At 50.8% G+C, this 19005-nt stretch overlaps 1 protein-coding gene across 1 annotated transcript; it reads left to right on the plus strand.

Moving 5' to 3' along the window:
* Nucleotides 1–1330: 1330 nt before the first annotated feature.
* RFC5 (replication factor C subunit 5) lies at nucleotides 1331–16926 on the plus strand (the record flags this gene model as incomplete). Its single annotated transcript, XM_080717854.1, has 11 exons — nucleotides 1331–1395; nucleotides 3545–3609; nucleotides 3866–4002; nucleotides 6664–6743; nucleotides 8646–8719; nucleotides 10435–10594; nucleotides 11295–11376; nucleotides 12181–12310; nucleotides 13176–13253; nucleotides 14627–14681; nucleotides 16830–16926. 11 exons carry the CDS (start codon nucleotides 1331–1333, stop codon nucleotides 16924–16926), a joined length of 1023 nt encoding a protein of 340 aa, XP_080573980.1.
* Nucleotides 16927–19005: the final 2079 nt, after the last annotated feature.

The raw sequence follows: 19005 nt of genomic DNA on the forward strand, positions 1-19005 counted from the left end.
AAAAGAATATCATGAGCTGGGTGTGGTGGCGCACGCTTGTAATCCCAGCATTCTGGAGGCTGAGACCTGAGGATCGTGGTTCGCGGACAGCCTCAGCTACTTGGTGAGGCCCTCTGCAACTTAGTGAGACCTGGTTTCAAAATAAAGAATAAAAGCCGGGCATGGTGGCACACGCTTGTAATCCCCGCGCTTGGGAGGCGGAGGCAGGAGGATCGTGCAGTTTCGGAGCCAGCCGCGCTGGCTTAAGAGACCCTGTTTCAAAAATATAAAATAGGTTTGGGAGTGTAGCCCGGAGGTAGAAGGGCTTCCAGGAACCCCAGTACCACCAAAAATAAATAAATAAATAAGAATAAAAAATAGGGCAGGGGGTATAGCTAGGAGGTCGAATGCCCCTGGGTTCCATCCCCAGACCCGCAAAAAAAGTATATATATGTGTATATATATGTGTATATATATATATATATATACACACACATATATATACACATATAACATATATATATATATATATATATATATATATATATGTTCTACACACTCACTGGACAATACAGACCAGCAAAAAAGAAGTGGTCCATAATCCCCTTACTTTAGAAAAACAAACAAACATAAAAATAAACTAAAATTCTGATCGTGGTTCTCCTCAGTATCTCAGCTCATGGGAACTCTGTCCTCTATATTTATTATCCCTCTTCTTTTATACATATGAACCCAACTGAAAATATTTTTACTTTTATTTGTTTATTTAGTTCTGGAGGTTGATCCTCTCAATTTTGCCGAGTGAGGAACACGGGTTGGGGAGACGGATAGGTTGGAACAGGGTTTGGCTTGTGATTTCCAAGCACCATCTTTCCTCTTGAGAACTGAGAGGTACTGCGAACCTTTTCGTTTGGCCTTTTCTATTCCAGAACCACATCTTTGAAATTATTTTAAGCTCTGACAGCTTTCTGTTCCTTCGCAAGTAGGTGTCTGAGCCTTGGGGACAGCTGGGATTGACGAGTGGCGGCTGCGGGAGAGTCTTGCCCCTGGGGCTCCATCCCTCTGAAGGCCCCTGAGGGTCTGAGAGCTGGGAGCGCGCTGGAGGGGCGGAGCTGCAGAGGATGGCGGCCTGCGCCACGGTCACCTAGCAACCGGCGCCTTAGCAACAGAGAAGGGGCGGGACCGCGGGAGGAAGTCGTAAGCAGGAGGTCTAGTCTCGCGAGAGTTGGGTTTGCGCGCGAACTCTAAGTGCTAGGGTGGTGGGGGGAGGTCGGGTCGGGGGTGGCGGTTCTTGGCGTGTGTTTGGGGACCCGCCGACTGCAGCGGGCCCGGCCACCTTAGTCTCCCCGCCATGGAGACCTCCACGATGCAGCAGCAGCAGCAGCCCGCGGCGCCCAAGATCAGGAACCTGCCCTGGTAGGAGGAGGCCCGGCTGCCGCGGGGCTTGGCTTTGGGGTGATGGCAAGTTTGGGGAACTAGATAGGGGAACATTTGCACAACATTGGACCCCAGCCCGCTGCTCTCAGGCCTGCGGCCCGGAGACCCATGGCGGCTGGCCTCGACACCCCGCCTCTTCCTCCGCTCTGCTTGCAGGGGAGGAGGCCGCTTTGGCACCTGGAGGGCCCCGCGCTCGCCCCTGCGTCTGCAGCCTGGCCTCTGCCTTCCTGCCCAAACCTTCCAGGGCCTCCTGGCCAGATGCTAAACCCAAACAGTAATAACTTTGCTACTGATTTTTACTGAGCAGTTTTCCACTACATGAGCAGGCATCCTCGCAGATGCTTAATTCCTTACGGAGACCCCAAGAGACGGTCACTGTTATTTCAAATGTTACCCACGAGGGAACTGCATTTTTAGAAAGGTTAAGCCGGGCAGGATGATGCAGGCCTGTTCATCTCAGTACCTGTGAAGCTGAGACAGGAGGCTCGCCGGTTCCCGGCCGGTCTCAGCAACTGAGTGAGACCCTTTCAAAAATAAATAAACAGCCGGGCGTGGTGGCGCACGCTTGTAAACCCCGCGTTTGGGAGGCAGAGGCAGGAGGATCACGCAGGTTCGAAGCCAGCCTCAGCTACTTAGTGAGGCTCTCAGCAACTCAGTGAGACCCTGTTTCCAAATAAAATATAAAATAGGTCTGGGAGTATAGCCCGAAGGTAGAATGCCCCAGGGTTCCACCCCCAGTACCACCAAAAATAAATAAATAAATAAACAAATAAAATAAAAAGGGCGGGGTGTAGCTCAGAGGCAGAATAACCCTGGGTTCAATCCCCACTACCACAAAAAGACAGAAAGAAAAGAAAGATTAAATGACTTGCAGAGGTGCCGGGACTAGAAAGTCGCTTTTCCCAGTGCAACAACTGTCTTGATGATGTTTCCAAGACTTTGGTGGGATTTGGCTTGATTTAATTTTATTTTTTATTTACTTATTTTGTGGTACTGGGGATTGAACCGAAGGGCATTCTACTTCCGAGCTACACCCCAGCCCTATTTTTTATTCTTGGAAACAGGGCCCCCCTCAGTAGCTAAGGTTGGCTGCAAACCTGCAAGCCTCCTGTCTCAGCCTTCCAAGGACTGGGATTACAATCGAGTGCCACCACGCCCGGCTATTTGGCTTGATTTAGGAAGATGCCAAGATGTTTCTTGTCTAATAAACAGTTAAATTTGTTTTAACCAGGGTAAAAAAATAAAATAAAATATGCAGTTCTAGCCACACAGTTCAGTGCATTACAAACATTCAGAATGTTGTGCAACTATTTCCCTGTCTAATTCCAAATATTTTCATCACCCCCAACAGAAACCCTGTCCTTGCCGGCAGTCAGCCCCCAGCATCCTCTCCTCTCCAGCCCCTGGAGGCCCCGGATGTCCCTTCCCACTCTCTGCCTCTTGGGGACGTTGCATATACATAGACTTACACTATGTGTCCTTCTGTGTCTGGCTTCCTTCCTTCTCTCAGCCCAAGTTCTCAGAGTTCATCCTTCGTTCCTTAATCTGGCCAAGTCATTCTGCATTGGGCCACATTTTATCTACCTTGATGACTTATCATCTTTTGATGGCTATTTGGGTATAAGTTCAGTTTCAAGTTCACATTGATATAGTAGGTGCCCATCCACGCTGAGCTTACAAGGCATATGGTCGGAAAGTAGGGATTCGATCTAAAAATCTCTTACGATAGCCGGGCGTGGTGGCGCAGGCTTGTAATCCCTGCGCTTGGGAGGTGGAGACAGGAGGATCACGCAGGTTCGAAGCCAGCCTCAACTGGCTTAAGAGACCCTGTTTCCAAATTTAAAAAAAGTATAAAAAATAGGTCTTGGAGTGTAGCCCAGAGGTAGAAGGGCTTCCAGGAACCCCAGTACCACCAAAAATTAAAAAATTAAAAAAAAAATCTCTCATGATATCACCAAATGTTTTCTGGAGGACACAATGGCCTCTGGCTGAGAAACACTGGTCTCTATTCTAACAGAAGGGGTTTTTCTTCCTCTTTTAGTTAGGATGTGAAAGGCGTCTTCTGCACAGAAGAAAAATACTCTTGCGCTTACACATGTAGTAAGGCGTACGCCACACTCTCTTACAGGGTGGAAAAGTACCGGCCGCAGACGTTGAATGACCTCATCTCTCACCAGGACATTCTGAGCACCAGTGAGTATCCACGTGTTAGCTGCTGTCATCCTAGCCGAGGAGCCTGTGAAGGTTTCTCTGCGACGTTGTCTCTGCTGAATAAGAACACAGAGGAATCTGGTCGCGCCCTGTAGCACGTGGCCCCAAGCTTTTTCTTTGCTGTGTCTGCCTCCGATTGGGGTGCCGCGTTGGTGTCCATCTCCTTCGGCCCAGCTCAGGGCCCACAGAGAATGAGGTGCTTCCAAAAACTGACGGTGTCTCTCATCCCCGCCCCCAGTTCAGAAGTTTATCAGTGAAGACCGACTGCCCCACCTGCTTCTCTATGGCCCTCCAGGGACAGGAAAGACATCCACCATCCTGGCCTGTGCCAAACAGCTGTACGGAGATAAAGAATTCGGCTCCATGGTCCTGGAGGTAAATAGGGTCATTTCAGTCTATACATAACTAGGCTCCGGCCTCTTTTTATTGTTGTTATATTGGGGGTTGGACCCAGGAGCATTCTACTTCCAAGCTACACTCTGGCCCCGTTTTACTTTTGATTTGGAAACAGGGTCTCGCTAAGTTTGCGGAGAGCCTTCCTGAATTGCTGAGGTTGGCTTTGAACCTGCGACGTTCCCGTTTGTTTCCCGGGTACTTGGATTATAGACGTGCACCACCATGTCCAGCACACTCCAGTCTTTTAACTTTAGTTCTGCGAGTTTTATTTTACTCTGAAAGTTGCCCGCTGACATTTGGGAAAGGTGTGTGTGTGTGTGTGTGTGTGTGTTGCTGGGGAATGAACCCAGGGGCGCTCTACCTCTGAGCTACACCCCCCCCCCCATATATATATATATATATATTTTTTTTTTTTTTTTTTTGGTGGTGTTACTGGGGTTCCTGGAAACCCTTCTACCTCCGGGCTACACTCCCAGACCTATTTTTACATTTTTATTTGGAAACAGGGTCTCCTAAGCCAGCACGCGCAGCTGGCTTCGAACCTGCGCGATCCTCCTGTCTCTGCTTCCCAAGCGCGGGGATTACAAGCGTGCGCCACCACGCCCGGCTATATATTTTTTAATCTCAAACTGGACCTCATTAAGTGGCTGAGGCTGTTTTTGGACCTGCGATCCTCCTGTCTCAGCCTCCCAAGTGTTGGGATTATAGGCCTGCGCCACCACTCCCCTCCCCGGGCCCAAGAAGCAGATTTGAGGAAGAAATTTTACTTCCCTGTCATCTGCAGTCCTGTCGTCTGCAGTGGTTGGCTTCCAGCACGCGTCAGCTGGAGGGCGGCTGTGGGGCCAGACATCTTACTTTGCGGTTCCCAACTATTACCTGAACCCTTCTCTCTGTGGCAGCTCAGCCGCTGGCTGGCTGCTGTGCGCTGTCTGCACCCAGTCTCCACGTGGTACCGCCTGTTCTGGCCCACAGGCTGCACGGTAGTCTGTCGTGGCTGTAGGCTCCGTGCTCTTTGGCTCTTGGTTGGGTGAGGCCGACAGAGGTCAGAGGAAGGATGAGGGTCCCTGGCCCTGTCCAGGGATTAGTACTGGGCAGCGTCCCCCACCTGCAGGGCCCGTCCCACAGGCAGGCTCCTTCCCACCACCTTCTCTAGGGGCCTCCCTCCTTGAAGCCCTCCAGGCCTGGAGGTGATAACAGGTATTGCATATTCCTGTGGTATCCCCAAACCCTAAAGGTTTTGTTTTTTTATTTGGTACTGGAGATTGAACCCAGAGGCATTCTACCTCCGAGTTACACCCCCAGCCCTTTTTATTTTTTGGTTTGGAAAGAGGGTCTTGCTAAGTTGCTGAGATTGTCCTCAAACCTATGATCCTCTTGTCTTAGCCTCCCAAGTATTGGGATTACAGGTGTAGGCCACCACACCCAACTCCCACATACTAAACCTTTTATTTTTATTTATTTATTTTTGTGGTGCCGGGGGGTAGAACCCAGGAGCTTTCTACCTCCGGGCTATACCCCCAGCCCTATTTTTTATACTTTATTTGGAAACAGGGTCTCACTGAGTTGCGGAGAGCCTCACTAAGTAGCTGAGGCTGGCTTCGAACCTGTGCGATCCTCCTGTCTCAGCCTCCCAAGCGCGGGGATTACAAGCGTGCGCCACCACGCCCGGCATACTAAACCCTTTAAAATACCTCTTCATTTAATTCTTCTCAACTTATGGCATGCATGAATGCCTTCTGAATATTGCTGGGACCTGGACTGATAAACTTAGATTTCAGAAGTCTAAGTCTTGCCTTTGGCAAGAAGAACATTTGGCTTACTCTTTACATACGGGTCTCGGGACATTACTGTTATCACTGTTCTTTGGTGGATTCAAAACGTGTAGCCTGGATTGCTTTGGGTTTGGCGAACTAAACTTAGCATTGTTCTGCTAAGGGCTGTTCAGGGTGACTAGGACATATTTATTTCCAAGATTTATAGAGAGAGATTTATCTTTGGGGGGCCTTTTGCCTTTCAGAATATAATCATATATTGAGTTTTAATACAGTTGTGGATTTTGTTTTAATGATCGTCTCTTAGCCATCTCTAGACCTGGAAAACTCGTGAGCTGAGCAAAATTGATGAAAAGATATGTTAAAGCCACATGTGGTGGCGCACGCTCGTAATCTCAGCATTCAGGAGGCCAAGACAGGAGGATCCAGGTTCGAGGCCAGCCTCAGCTACTTAGCAAGGCCCTTTGCAACTCAGTGAGACCCTGTTTCAAAAATAAAGTATAAAAAATAGGGCGGGGGTATAGCTCGGAGGTAGAATGCCCCTGGGTTCAATTCTTAGTACTGCAAAAAAAAAAAAAAAAAGATATATTAAAACCAATAATTCACCTGGGCATGGTGGCACACGCCTGTAACCCCAGTACTCGGAAGGCTAAGACAGCAGGATCACAAGTTCGAGACCAGCCTCAGCAACCTAGCGAGACCCTTTGCAACCTAGTGTTTCAAAATCAGGGGGTGCAGCTCGGAGGTAGAACTCCCGTGGGTTCAATCCCCAGTTACAGAAGAAAAATAGCAGCAGCAGCAGCAGCAGCAGCAAGGAGTCAGACCGCAGACGCTCTTTCTCACCGTGGCTTGTCTCTTCTGCACTCAGCTGAATGCGTCGGACGACAGAGGGATAGATATCGTGCGGGGACCCATCCTCAGCTTTGCCAGCACAAGGACGATATTTAAGTAAGACGCACTTGTACCATTTCTTTCCCTGGAGGTTTTGATCCCTGAGATATTGCGGCTTGACTGTTTCTCGGTCCTCTCCTCTGTCATTTTATAAAGACGAAAAACATGACTCTGTCAAAAGCAGCCACGAAGAAAGAGAGAAGATGGGGGGAATGTGGTCAGAAATATTAGGAAGCGAATATAAAGGAAATATCCAGACCAGAGCAGTGTCTCGGCCTGCAGCCCCAGGACTTTGGAGGCTGAGACAGGAGGATCACAGGTTCAAGGACAGCCTCGGCAACTTAGTGAGACCCTGTTTTTTTTTTGGGGGGGGGTGCTGGGGACTTAGCGCGGGAGTGTTCTACCTCTGAGATATACACCCTCAGCCCTCCAGCCCTCTTTTATTTTTGTTTTGAAACAGGGTCTTTCTAGGTTGAGAGCCTCTCACCTTGCTGAGGCTGCCCTTGAACCTGCGATCCTCCTGTCTCAGCCTCCCAGGTAACTGGGATTACAGGTGTGCACCACCACGCCTACCTGGCTGAGACCCTGTTTCTTTTCTTTCTTTTTTTTGTACTGGGGATTTAACTCAGGGGCATTCTACCTCTGAGCTACACCCCCAGACCTATTTTTTTTTTTCTTTTTGTTTTGAAACGGGGTCTCACCAAGCTGCAAGGGCTTCACTAAGTTGCTCCAGCCTGGCCTCCAATCTGTAATCCTCTTTTGTCAGCCTCCCGGGTACTGGGATACAGATGCGCCCCACCACGTCCAGCTTGGTTTGAATTTAAACAAAAATTAATTGAGATCAGGAAGGACAACTAGGATGGCGGTTTAGAAAAAGGTGAAAAGTCTTAGGCACGCCTGAAGGAGGGGGAAGAAGCGGATAGTGGGACTTTGGGTGGACCTCAGTAGTAGAGCTCACGCTTAGCGTGTTCAAGGTCCTGACCAACAAAAAACAGATAGCCAGGCATGGTGGCGCATGCCCATAATCCCAGTACTTGAGAGGCGAAGACAGGAGGATTGCAGGTTCAAGTCCAGCCTCTGCAACTTAGCAAGACTCTTAACAACCTAGTGAGACCTTGTTTCGAAAAAAAAAATTTTTTTAAAGGACTAGGAGGAACCAGGCGCGGTGGCGCACACTCGTAATCCCAGCATTCAGGAGGCTGAGACCAGAGGATCGCAGTTCGCGGACAGCCTCGGCTACTTAGTGAGGCCCTCTGCAACTCAGTGAGACTCTGTTTCAAAATAAAGAATAAAAAAAATAGGGCAGGGGCTGTAGCTCGGAGGTCAAATGCCTCTGGCTTCCATCCCCCCCCCCCAAAAAAAGGACTAGGGGTATAACTCAGAGGTAGAATGCCTCTGGGTTCAATCCCCAGTAACACACAGACACACACACACGGACACTGGGTTCAATCCCCAGTCTCACACACACACACACACACACACACACACACACACACACACACACACACACACACGGCAGATAGCCTTGGGAAGACAAAAGGACGCAGAAGTCCAGCCGCAGTCCCTACTAAAGGTCGAAAGACTAACGGGCATTTCCTGTTCATGTATCCACAGATGGCAGCTTGGTCAAAGTCCTAGAAGAAAGCCAGGCAGGGTGGCTCACGCTTGAAATCCCAGTACTTGGGAGGCTGAGACGGGAGGATCGCAGTTCACAGACAGCCTCAGCTACTTAGCGAGGCCCTCTGCAACTCAGTGAGACCCTGTTTCAAAATAAAAGAATAAAAATCAGGGCTGGGAGTGTAGCTCAGAGGTAGAATGCCCCTGGATTTAGTCTTCAGTACCGCAAAAATAAAAGCTGTAGAAGAGACGGACTTGGTGGCACAAACATGACGGCGTGGACTTGGGCCCCGTGTGGCAGCGGGAGCAGCAGCACCCTTAATACCCCGTGTGTTTTCCTAGGAAAGGGTTTAAGCTGGTCATCTTGGACGAAGCGGATGCCATGACCCAGGATGCCCAGAATGCCTTGCGGCGAGGTAAGAGGGCCGCCGAGGAGCCAGGTGGGGTGGCACACACCCGTACCCCAGTACTTGGGAGGCTGAGACAGGAGGGTTGCAGATTGGAATCCAGCCTCGGCAACTGTGTGAGGCGCTCCACCACTTAGTGAGACCTTGTTTCAAAATAAAAAATAAAATAGGGCTGGTGATGGAGCTCAGAGGTGGGCTGCCCCTGGGTTCCATCCCCAGCACCTCAAAAGAAAAGAGGAGCTGCTGGCTGCAGCGTGGGGCTCTCGGGACGGAGGGAGGACCGGGGCCCCTGGGGGTGGCGTTCCGCGTGGCTGTTGTCCAGGTCTTGTTCATCTTCTGCTCCAGAGCCGCCTTTGGGTATTTTCTCCACATACCCGATGATCTGGACAAAATATCCCCAGGGCCAGGGATTCCCCTGGCAGCAGCTTGAGGACATGGCCCCAGCCGGGGCTTTTTTAAGTATGGCGGGCCCCTGCTGGTTCATCCTCTTCCTGCTGGACTGTTTCAGGTTGGGGTTTGTATCATTCGGTGGGAAGGTATGGAAAGTCTTTCACGCCTTGGTTGTTGGGCAGGCCCTTCTGTCTTTGGTGCCCTTGGATACAAAATAGCCAGGAAGAGAGCATCCCGGGGCCCAGAGAGCTGCTGAGCCTTTGCTGTTTTCCAGGCTTGCAGCAAAGGGAGAGAATGTGATATGTCAGTCCTGCTGGAGCTAGTGCGGTGCACCTCCATTACAGGACCCTTGTTATCTCGTTGGGACTCTGAGGGAGCCGGGCACGGTGGTGCACGGGCCTGGGATCCCAGTGCCTGGGAGGTTGAGACAGGAGGATGGCAGCTTTGAGACCAGCCTCAGCAACTTAGTGTGACTGTCAGCAAACTAGAGATTCTGTTTCAAATTAAAAAGGGCTGGGGGTGTAGTTCTGAGGAGGAATGTCCCTGGGTTCAAGGGAGCCAGGCTTGCCTATAAACACAGTACCTGGGAGGCTAAGACAAGAAGATTGCAGGTCCAAGGCTGGCCTGGGCAACTTAAGTGAGATGCTATTTCAAAAAAATAGGGTACAGCTCAGAAGTAGAATGCCCCTGGATTCAATCCCCAGTGCCACCAAAAAAAAAAGGAAGAAAGAAAGAAAGAGATTCTGAGGGAGTGAACTGTGAGTGGGAGGCTGTGCGTTTGTGGCATGTGCAGCAGGGGAGGAGGAGGAGGACAGTCGGCAGCCTTTCTTCGGCATCTTGTTGTGCTGAGTGGCCGTCAGCCCGGGCACATCTCCATGCAACCTGCAAGACACCAGGTCCCTGCCGAGTGGCTCTGGGGTCCCGAGCATCCTCGGCTCGGGGCGCTGCTCCCTCCCGCGCTCGAGACCGCCTGCCAAGGTCCACGGGAAGGTTTGCAAAGAGCCGCCCCCTCAAAACTAGAGAAGATGCAGTGTCGCCTGCCAGGTGGCAGCACAGCTCGTGGGCTGGTCTCAGGTTAAGAGATCAATAGACAAGAGCCAGAATCATTTTAAAAAGTCCTCTGGAGGGGACACGCTACTAACTCCCGAAAGGAGGGTGACCGGTCCCCGATCTTGAACACGGCACGGTGCCCTCTCCCCTTGTGGGTAACTCCCTGCTTGTTTGTGTTTTTGAATCTCTCCCTGCCATTTGACCACAGAAAAGTCCAGGGCTTGTGGGTCCTCTGAAGAATCGGACTGGCCTTTGACATGAGCTGGTTTTATCTTTCTCTCCAGTGATTGAGAAATTCACTGAAAATACCAGATTTTGCCTCATCTGTAACTATCTGTCCAAGATCATCCCTGCCCTGCAGTCTCGGTGCACGAGGTTTCGATTCGGTCCCCTGACACCTGAACTCATGGTTCCCCGCCTGGAACACGTTGTAGGAAAAGAGAAGTAAGTCAGCCATGAGGCAGGAAGGGCGAGCTCTCGGGCTCTCGGGCTCTCGGGCAGGTGGAGAGTGGGCCCCGATGACTGGCTGGGAATGTTGGTAAATGATTTAAGCAGAAGGCCCGGCCCAGGATGAGCGACGGGGGCTGTTGGCGGCTGTCGTTGTCTCTGGGATCTCATGGACATTCTGCCTCATAAAAGTCATTTGATTTCTGATTCCACCTTCCTCCCCTGGAAGCTGCCCCAGTTTCCTCCTACTCCGTCGCTGGAGGCGCGAGCTGCCGGGCCCCTGCTGTGATGCCGCGAGCCTCTCTTGACCAGAAGGGAAGGTTCTGTGACACTGCATGCCGAGTAATGAGACGCCGAGCGAGGAGCCCGCCCGAGCACCTGCTCGTGCTGACGGCGGCGCTAGGCCCCCGATCTCGGGTCGCGCCAGAGCTCCTCGTCCCGGGAGCAGAACCCACAGCCAGGCTGGGCGTACGTCTGTGCCATCCTGCCCGTCTCCCTAGACTTCAGCTGGGTGTGGCCACTGATGTGGAGGTCACTCCGGTCCTCTGTCCCTCAGGCCCGGAGTGACCGCTGAGCCGCTCAGATCACGGCACTGCTGGCTCTGCTGGATTTTTCTTGCATTCACTTAAAGCCTTAATCACCTGAGGCCGTGTTGTTCCCTTGTGCTCTCGGCTCAGTGAATCCCTTTGCCTTGCAGGGTTGATATAAGCGAGGACGGGATGAAGGCGCTTGTGACGCTCTCCAGCGGGGACATGCGAAGGGCCTTGAACATCTTACAGGTAGGCCCCTGCCGGGCGAGTCTTGGTCGTTGCTTCTACGCAGTTTTCTAGGAAAGGCAGTGGCAGCAGCCAGTCCGTTCATTCGGAAATCTAGACCTGGGAAGACTGAACTCACAGGCTCCCAGCCCCCCTCCCTTTGTATTTTGATTAATCGGAAGAATCTTTAAAGCCAAGGATCGTGGCACATGCGTGTAATCCCAGCTAGTTGGGAGGCTGAGGCAGGAGGATCCTAAGTGTGAGGCCAGCCCGGGCAAATTACTGTGACCCTGTCTCAAAAAAAAGAAATAAAGCCGGGCGTGGTGGCGCATGCTTGTAATCCCCGCGCTTGGGAGGCGGAGACAGGAGGATCGCGCTGGTTCGAAGCCAGCCGTGCTGGCTTAAGAGACCCTGTTTCCAAAAATAAAATAAAATAAAGTATAAAATAGGTCTGGGAGCATAGCCCGGAGGTAGAAGGGCTTCCAGGAACCCCAGTACCACCAAAAACTAAAAAAGAAAGAAAGAAAGAAAGAAAGAAAGAAAGAAAGAAAGAAAGAAAGAAAGAAAGAAAGAAAGAGGGCTGGAGGTGTAGTGCAGCGGTGGAGTGCTTGCCTAGCGTAGCATGCACAAGGCTCTGGGTTCCATCCCCGCTACTGCAAAAACAAGACAAAGGAAGGGGACAGGCTACGGCCTCCTCCCACAAGAAACGCTCTTATCGGTGTGGAGACACGGGCTTCCCGGGTCCATGTCACGCCACTGCTGCTCCTTCTTGGCTACTGCAGCGTGGCAGCTGATGACAGCTCCTGGGTCCCCCCTCTGTCTGCACAGAGCACCAACATGGCCTTCGGGAAGGTGACGGAGGAGACAGTGTACACCTGCACGGGGCACCCGCTCAAGTCAGACATCGCCAACATCCTGGACTGGATGCTGAATCTGGACTTCACTACGGCTTACAGGAGTATCCTTCCTCGTGTCTCCCCGTGTTGTCTGAGGCCGCGGGGTGGCCCTGTGAGCTCAGACCGAGGCCGGCCTACCCTGGCAAGGCCGGAGGGCGCCTGGCCGCACGTGGCTCTGGTCAGCTTGCTGTGAGGGCAGGTGTCTGTAGAAGGGGTGGGTCCTTGTCTTAAACACCCCAAAGTCCTTCCTGAGAGGCTCTGGCCCGTGTAAGGCTCTCGGTCCGCATTCTCACTGCTTTAATCAAGTGATTGACCCACACACAAAATTCAGAGGAAGGTTTGTTTGCTCACAGTGTTTGGAGATTGAGAGGTTCCGTCCATGTTTGGCGGGTCTGCAGAGTTCAGGGCATAGTGGGAAACAGAGGAGAGGGCAGGACTCCTCCCATCACAGAGGAGCCGGCAGGAGGAGGTAAGGAGGGAGAAGGAGCCATATAATCCCGAGGCCGCAGCGCAGGGACTTCCCTCCCAACACTGCTGTCTTTTACTCAAATCCAAACCACTGTAGAGGCTTAAAGCAACTTGGCTCACAGATGGGGAAAACCAGGCCTCGGGGCTGAAGAGGCAGTAACTCGGAAGTGGTCAGTAACTGAAAATCAAAGCTAGGAACGGGATATGCCTTTAGGGAATGCATGCGGCCCTGTTCTCTGCTAGAAGGAGATATGACGATACCTTCCAGCCCTTGTGGAAGATAAAACGTCAAAGAAAGAATTGGGGCTCAACGTGCAGCTTGAAACTGAAAGAGGGGCAGCTGTGTCGGGATTGAAAGCCCCGCTTTAAAGTCACTCACCGAGGTTTGAGCTCAGAATCCTCTGCAGTTAAGTACGCTTGTTCTGGGACGCGGTCTCTGCCTTGACCGCCCCTCCGCAGACATCATGGAGTTGAAAACTCTGAAGGGGCTGGCGCTCCATGACATCCTGACGGAGATTCACTTGTTCGTGCACAGAGGTAACTGAGAAGCTGTGGTGGCCGCTTGCTTTAGGGTTAAGGGTGAAGAGAAAGGGGACGCCGGGCAGAGCAACAAGAAGGAGGCAGTGTGGGGCTGACCCCTTAAATTTAGTTCTGTCTTGCCATTTAAAACTTTGTTCCATGCCGGGCGCGGTGGCGCACGCTTGTAGTCCCCGCACTTGGGAAGCTGAGACAGGAGGCTCGCACAGGTTCGAAGCCAGCCTCAGCTACTGAGTGAGGCTCTCAGCCCCTGAGTTCCACCCCCAGCACCACCAAAAAAACCCCCAAAACACCCCAGTCTTAGGGGAACCATCCCTAGTTCCACACTGGATCTTTCCTTCCTTCATTTTTTTCATGTTGGTGGAACTGGAGGTGGAACCCAGGGGCTTTTCTGCGTCCGGGCTATACTCCAAGATCTTCTTTTGTATATTTTATTTGGAAACAGGGTCTCGCTAAGTTGTGGAGAGCCTCACTAAGTAGCTGAGGCTGGCCATGAACCTGCGATCCTCTTGTTCCAGCCTCCCCAGTACTGGGATTACATGCCTGCGCCACCATGCCCAGCTTTATTTTATTTATTTATTGCGGTACTGGGGGATGGAACCCAGGGCATTGTGCCTCCAAACTACACCCCCAGCCCTACTTTTTTAGTCTTTTATTTTTTATTTTTTTATTTTATTTTTTATTTTTTTGGTGGTACTGGGGTTCCTGGAAGCCCTTCTACCTCCGGGCTACACTCCCAGACCTATTTTATATTTTTGAAACAGGGTCTCTTAACACCAGCTCGGCTGGCTTCGAACCTGCGCGATCCTCCTATCTCCGCCTCCAAGCGCGGGGATTACAAACGTGCGCCACCACACCCGGCAGTCTTTTTTATTTTTGAAACAGGGTCTCACTGAGTCACAGAGGGCCTCACCAAGGAGCTGAGGCTGTCTGCGAACCGTGATCCTCCCATCTCAGCCTCCCGAACGTTGGGATGACAAGCGTGCGCCACCACGCCCGGCTCATGCGTGTTTTTTTAAAACAGAACTCAGCTTCAAGTTCCCTCGCTGAGCCGCCCAAAAAGCGCAGCGCTGACACCTCTTCTGTGTTCTCACTCTCACTTTGGAATCTGCTACGTACATATTTAGCAACACTCTGGAGAATCACAAAATAGTGGGGAAAGACGACGTCACGGCGTTTTCACGTTCTGGGAAGTCTCCTAACTGGTCCGCGCAGCTCCAGAAGCGCCTCGTGGCTACTTGGCTATAGACTCCAGTTTGTCGGGCTCAGTGTTGAGCTAGCTCATGTCTAAACTCCTACTTTTCCTCTGGGATTTTTTTTTTAGCAGCAGGGGAGAACTCATTTGATTTTTCCTTTTTTTTTTTTCCCCTCAGTTGACTTTCCGTCTTCAGTACGAATACATTTGTTGACCAAAATGGCAGACATTGAGTAAGTATTTTCCTGATTTTTCTCTTTTTTTTTTTTTTTTTTTTCTGATAGTGGGGATGGAACTCAGAGGCATTCTACCTTTGAGCTATACACCCCAGCCCTATTTTTTATTTTTTTTATTCTGTGTGTGTGTGTGTGTGTGTGTTACTAGGGATGGAACCCTTCTATCTCCAGGCTACACTCCCAGACCTATTTTATATTTTTTATTTGGAAACAGGGTCTCTGAAGCCAGCGCGGCTGGCTTCGAGCCTGCGTGATCCTCCTGTCTCCTCCCAAGAGCCGGGATTACAAGCGTGCGCCGCCACGCCCGGCTTTATTCTTCGTTTTGAAACAGTCTCTCACTGGGTTGCAAGGGCCTAAGACTTCAGCTTCTTTATCCACATTATTCACGTACTGTTTAATCTAGTTTGGGGTGTTACTGAATGGAACATGGCAAAGGATGTGAGTTGCTCTTTTAAAGAACATTAGAGCCGGGGATGGTGGTGCACACCTATAATCCCTGTACCTGGGAGGCTGAGACAGGAGGATTGTAGGTTCAAGGCCAGCCTCAGCAGCTCAGTGAGACTCAGCAACCTAGTAAGATCCTGTTTGAAAATAAAAAATAAAGCGGGCGTGGTGGCGCACGCTGTAATCCCAGCATTTGGGAGGCTGAGACAGTCCAAAGATCACAGTTCTCAGACAGCCTCAGCTGCTTAGTGAGGCCCTCTGCAACTCTCAGTGAGACCCTGTTTCAAAATAAAAAATCAAAAATAGGGCTGGGGGTGTAGCTTGGAGGTAGAAGGTCCCTGCGTTCCATCCCCAGTACCACAAAAATAAAAACATAAAAATGTAAAATACAAAATATAAAGGGCCGGGTGTAGCTTGGAGGTAGAATGGCCCTGGGTTCAATCCCTAGTAGCACCCCAAAACAAAAGCAAGCACGTTGGAGGACACACAGATCGGCCTCTACGGCCCGGCCCCCGTTAGTCCTGAAGACGCTCGCCGTCTGGGAGGCGGCAGGTCGTCCGAGGACGAGCAGCTCTCCAACTGTTATTAAGGCATTTTGGCCCTCTGAGGCATAATGGGGGCAGAACGCAAACAAACCCAATTTTCCACTCTGCCTGGTTCAGTAAACGCAGTTATCAACCCCCAGTGAAGCTGGCAGCGGCCACTTAGGTCGAGGGAGCACTGGGTTCACGCGAGACATCAGCACAGGCCAGCCCCAGCACGCCGTCCTGGGCCTGCGTGTGTGCAAATCGGGTCGCTTCTTATCAGTGCTGTGGGACTGTGCTTTTGATGGCTGGGACCTAAAAGGTGGCAAGCTGAGCTGCCAGCGTCCTCTCTACTGACTAGACCACAGCCCAGCACAGCCGCCCAACCTCCCAGAGAAACATTAGAGAAAGGAAATCTCCGTGTGTGTGAGTGTGAGTGTGTGTGTGTGTGTGTGTGTGTGTGTGTGTGTGTGTGTGTGTGAGAGAGAGTGGAGGTTGAACTCGGGGGAATTCAACCAGAACTGCATCCGCAGCCCTTTTTTCCTATTTTGAAACAGGGTCTCACTAGATTGTGGCAGGCCTACGTTGCTGAGACTGTCCTTGAACCTGTGATCCTCTTGTCTTAGCCTCCCAAATATTGGTATTATAGGTGTGCACCACCGTGCCCCGATTATTTTTTATTTTGAAACAAGGTTTCACTGTGGAAGATCAATTTTTAAAGCTCTTTATCAACTGCAGTGTTTCTGATCTAACTATAGACATACAGAATTGCTGTGATTAAGGCTTATTTCTTCATCTGCAAATTGCATTCAGAGCAGTTAAAATGGAGATTTCCAGCTGGCATGGTGGCACAGGCTTGTCATTCCAGTACTTGGGAGGCTGAGACAGGAGAGTGGAAGGGATGTCAGCCTTAGAAACCTAGCGAGACCCTGTTACAAAATAAAAAATAAAATAAGGCTGGGGGTGTAGCTCAGAGGTAGAAAGCCTCTGAGTTCCATTCCCAGCACCCAAAAAAAAAGCTTCCTACATCAGTGTTTAAAGCAGAGGACACTAATTATTGCTCCTGAGGATGGGTTTTTATCAATACCTGTGCCTCTCCTCCTAGAGACCGTCAGCTTTTGATCTTAGCAGAAGGCAGGGGCTTTCTTTATTCTTACCTGGCATTTGGTTTCTCTAGGTACAGACTTTCCGTTGGCACCAGCGAGAAGATTCAGCTGAGTTCCCTCATCGCTGCTTTTCAAGTTACTAGAGACCTGATTGTCGCAGAGGCCTAACCGCTCCAGCATCTTGGAGCTCGTCGGTACTGGAGAAGAGGACTCGGTTACAGAGTGCAGTGCTTCCCCGCCGTGGGATGGAGCCAGTCACCCCGAGTCTTAGAAACCTGTTCCAGAGCCGGGCGTGGTGGCGCACCCTTGTAATCCCCGCGCTTGGGAGGCTGACACAGGAGGATCGCACAGGTCTGAAGCCAGCCTCAGCTACTGAGTGAGGCTCTGAGCAACTTAGTGAGACCCTGTTTCCAAACAAAGTATAAAGTAGGTCTGGGAGTATAGCCCGGAGGTAGAAAGCCCCTGGGGAATGGAGGGAGGGAAGGAAGGAGGGAGGGGAGAAACCTGTTCCAGGCCTGGGTGGGCGGGTATCAGATGGCTATCCACTTTTTTCCCCCTCCTAGTAGAGATTGAACCCAGGGATGTTCTACCTGAGTTACATCTCTAGCCCTTTTGATTTTGAAACAGAGTCTCCCCGAGTTGCTGAGTCTTGCTAAACTGGTGAGGCTAGTCTTGAACCTGCAATCCTCCTGTCTCAGCCTCCCAAGTACTGCAATTATAGGCATGCACCACAAACCCAGATAGGATTCTTCTTTGTGTGTGTGTTAGTGTTGCTGGGGGTGGAACCCAGAGGCTTTCTACCTCCGGGCTACACTCCCAGACCTATTTTTATACCTTATTTGGAAACAGGGTCTCACCAAGTTGCGAGAGCCTCACTAAGTAGCTGAGGCTGGCTTCGAACCCGTGCAATTCTCCTGTCTCAGCCTCTCGGGCGCTGGTATTACAAACGTGTGCCACCACGCCCAGCTCAAGATTCTTCTCTTTGACTTATGTGAATCACTTCTGTGCCTAAATTGGTCTGAGTTGCTTTGCAACTTAAACTATTGTTTTTTATATTTGTTTGGTAGTAGTGGTGCTGCTGTTGATAGTTGAATCCAGGGGCTTTGTATTTTCATCCTGAAACAGGGTTTGCTAAGTTGATGAGTCTCACTACTTGCTTAAGGCTTTCTGCCAACCTGCGACCCTCCTGTCTCAGCCTCCTGAGTACTGGGATTGTAAGCATGAGCCACCATGCCAGGCAAAACTGTTACATTCTTATGAAACAAGAGTGAACTCGTTAAAAGCTAGTCTTATTTGTTCTCTTGAAGTACTTACTGGTAGGTATGAAGTTCTGTGGACAGTAAGAAACACTCCCTGCAGCACTGGGCAGTGAGGTCGGGGACGCCCTACCGCAGAGCCTGCTGCCAGCCCGCTGAGGTGGGGTCTCACTCAGTGGCCCAGGCTGGCTTGAACTTGCAGTTCTCTCTTGTAGGCTTCCAGAATACTTGGGATTGCAGGTGTGCGCCACTGAATCTGGTAAAAGGTTTAATTACAGGGAGGCCATGAGTGATTATGCATGACCCTTATACCTAGAGCTGCTAAAAGGATTAGAACTTTTGTGCAAACGTAGCAGTCTACTTCACAGCAGTTTTGCCGCATTTCTAAAACTCTTCACAGTAAAAACAAAGCAGTCTTACTATGATCTATAATCACAATACACCAATAAAAGAAAAAAAAAAAGCCAGGCAAGGAGGTGTACGCCCGTATCCCAAGTATTTGGGAGGCTGAGACAGGAGGGTTGCAGGGTCAAAGTAACCTCAGCAACTTATCAAGACTCTCAGCAACCTAGCGAGACCGTTTCAAAACAAAAAATAAAAAGGGTGGAGGTAGAGTTCCCCAAGGGTTCAATCCCCAGTACCACGCACACATAAAAAGCGTAAGAACAAAGGTAAAGAGCGTGTCTGCTCTCTGCCCGGCCAGTCACTGATGCCCATTTGTCCTGCACGTATGTTAAAGCCTGTCTTTACTACCACCAAATAAAACTTTTTTGGAGGCTGTTCTTTATAGAGGTGTGATTCTTCCAGAGCTCATTTAATGCTGATTAACCTCTGGTGAGGAGCATCCGTTCCACTGAAAGGGAGGTGATGTCCTTCACCGTGAGGAACTTGCCCTGCAAGGGCCCGGGTCAAGTCTTAACCTGCTGGCCGAGTGGGGCTTGCAGACCACCCCGGGCCTGCCAACCACGCTGCATGTCACCGAAATAACTGT

This window comes from Muscardinus avellanarius (assembly GCF_963383645.1).
Source record: "Muscardinus avellanarius genome assembly, chromosome: 21".
In the NCBI taxonomy this organism is placed as follows: Eukaryota; Metazoa; Chordata; class Mammalia; order Rodentia; family Gliridae; genus Muscardinus; species Muscardinus avellanarius.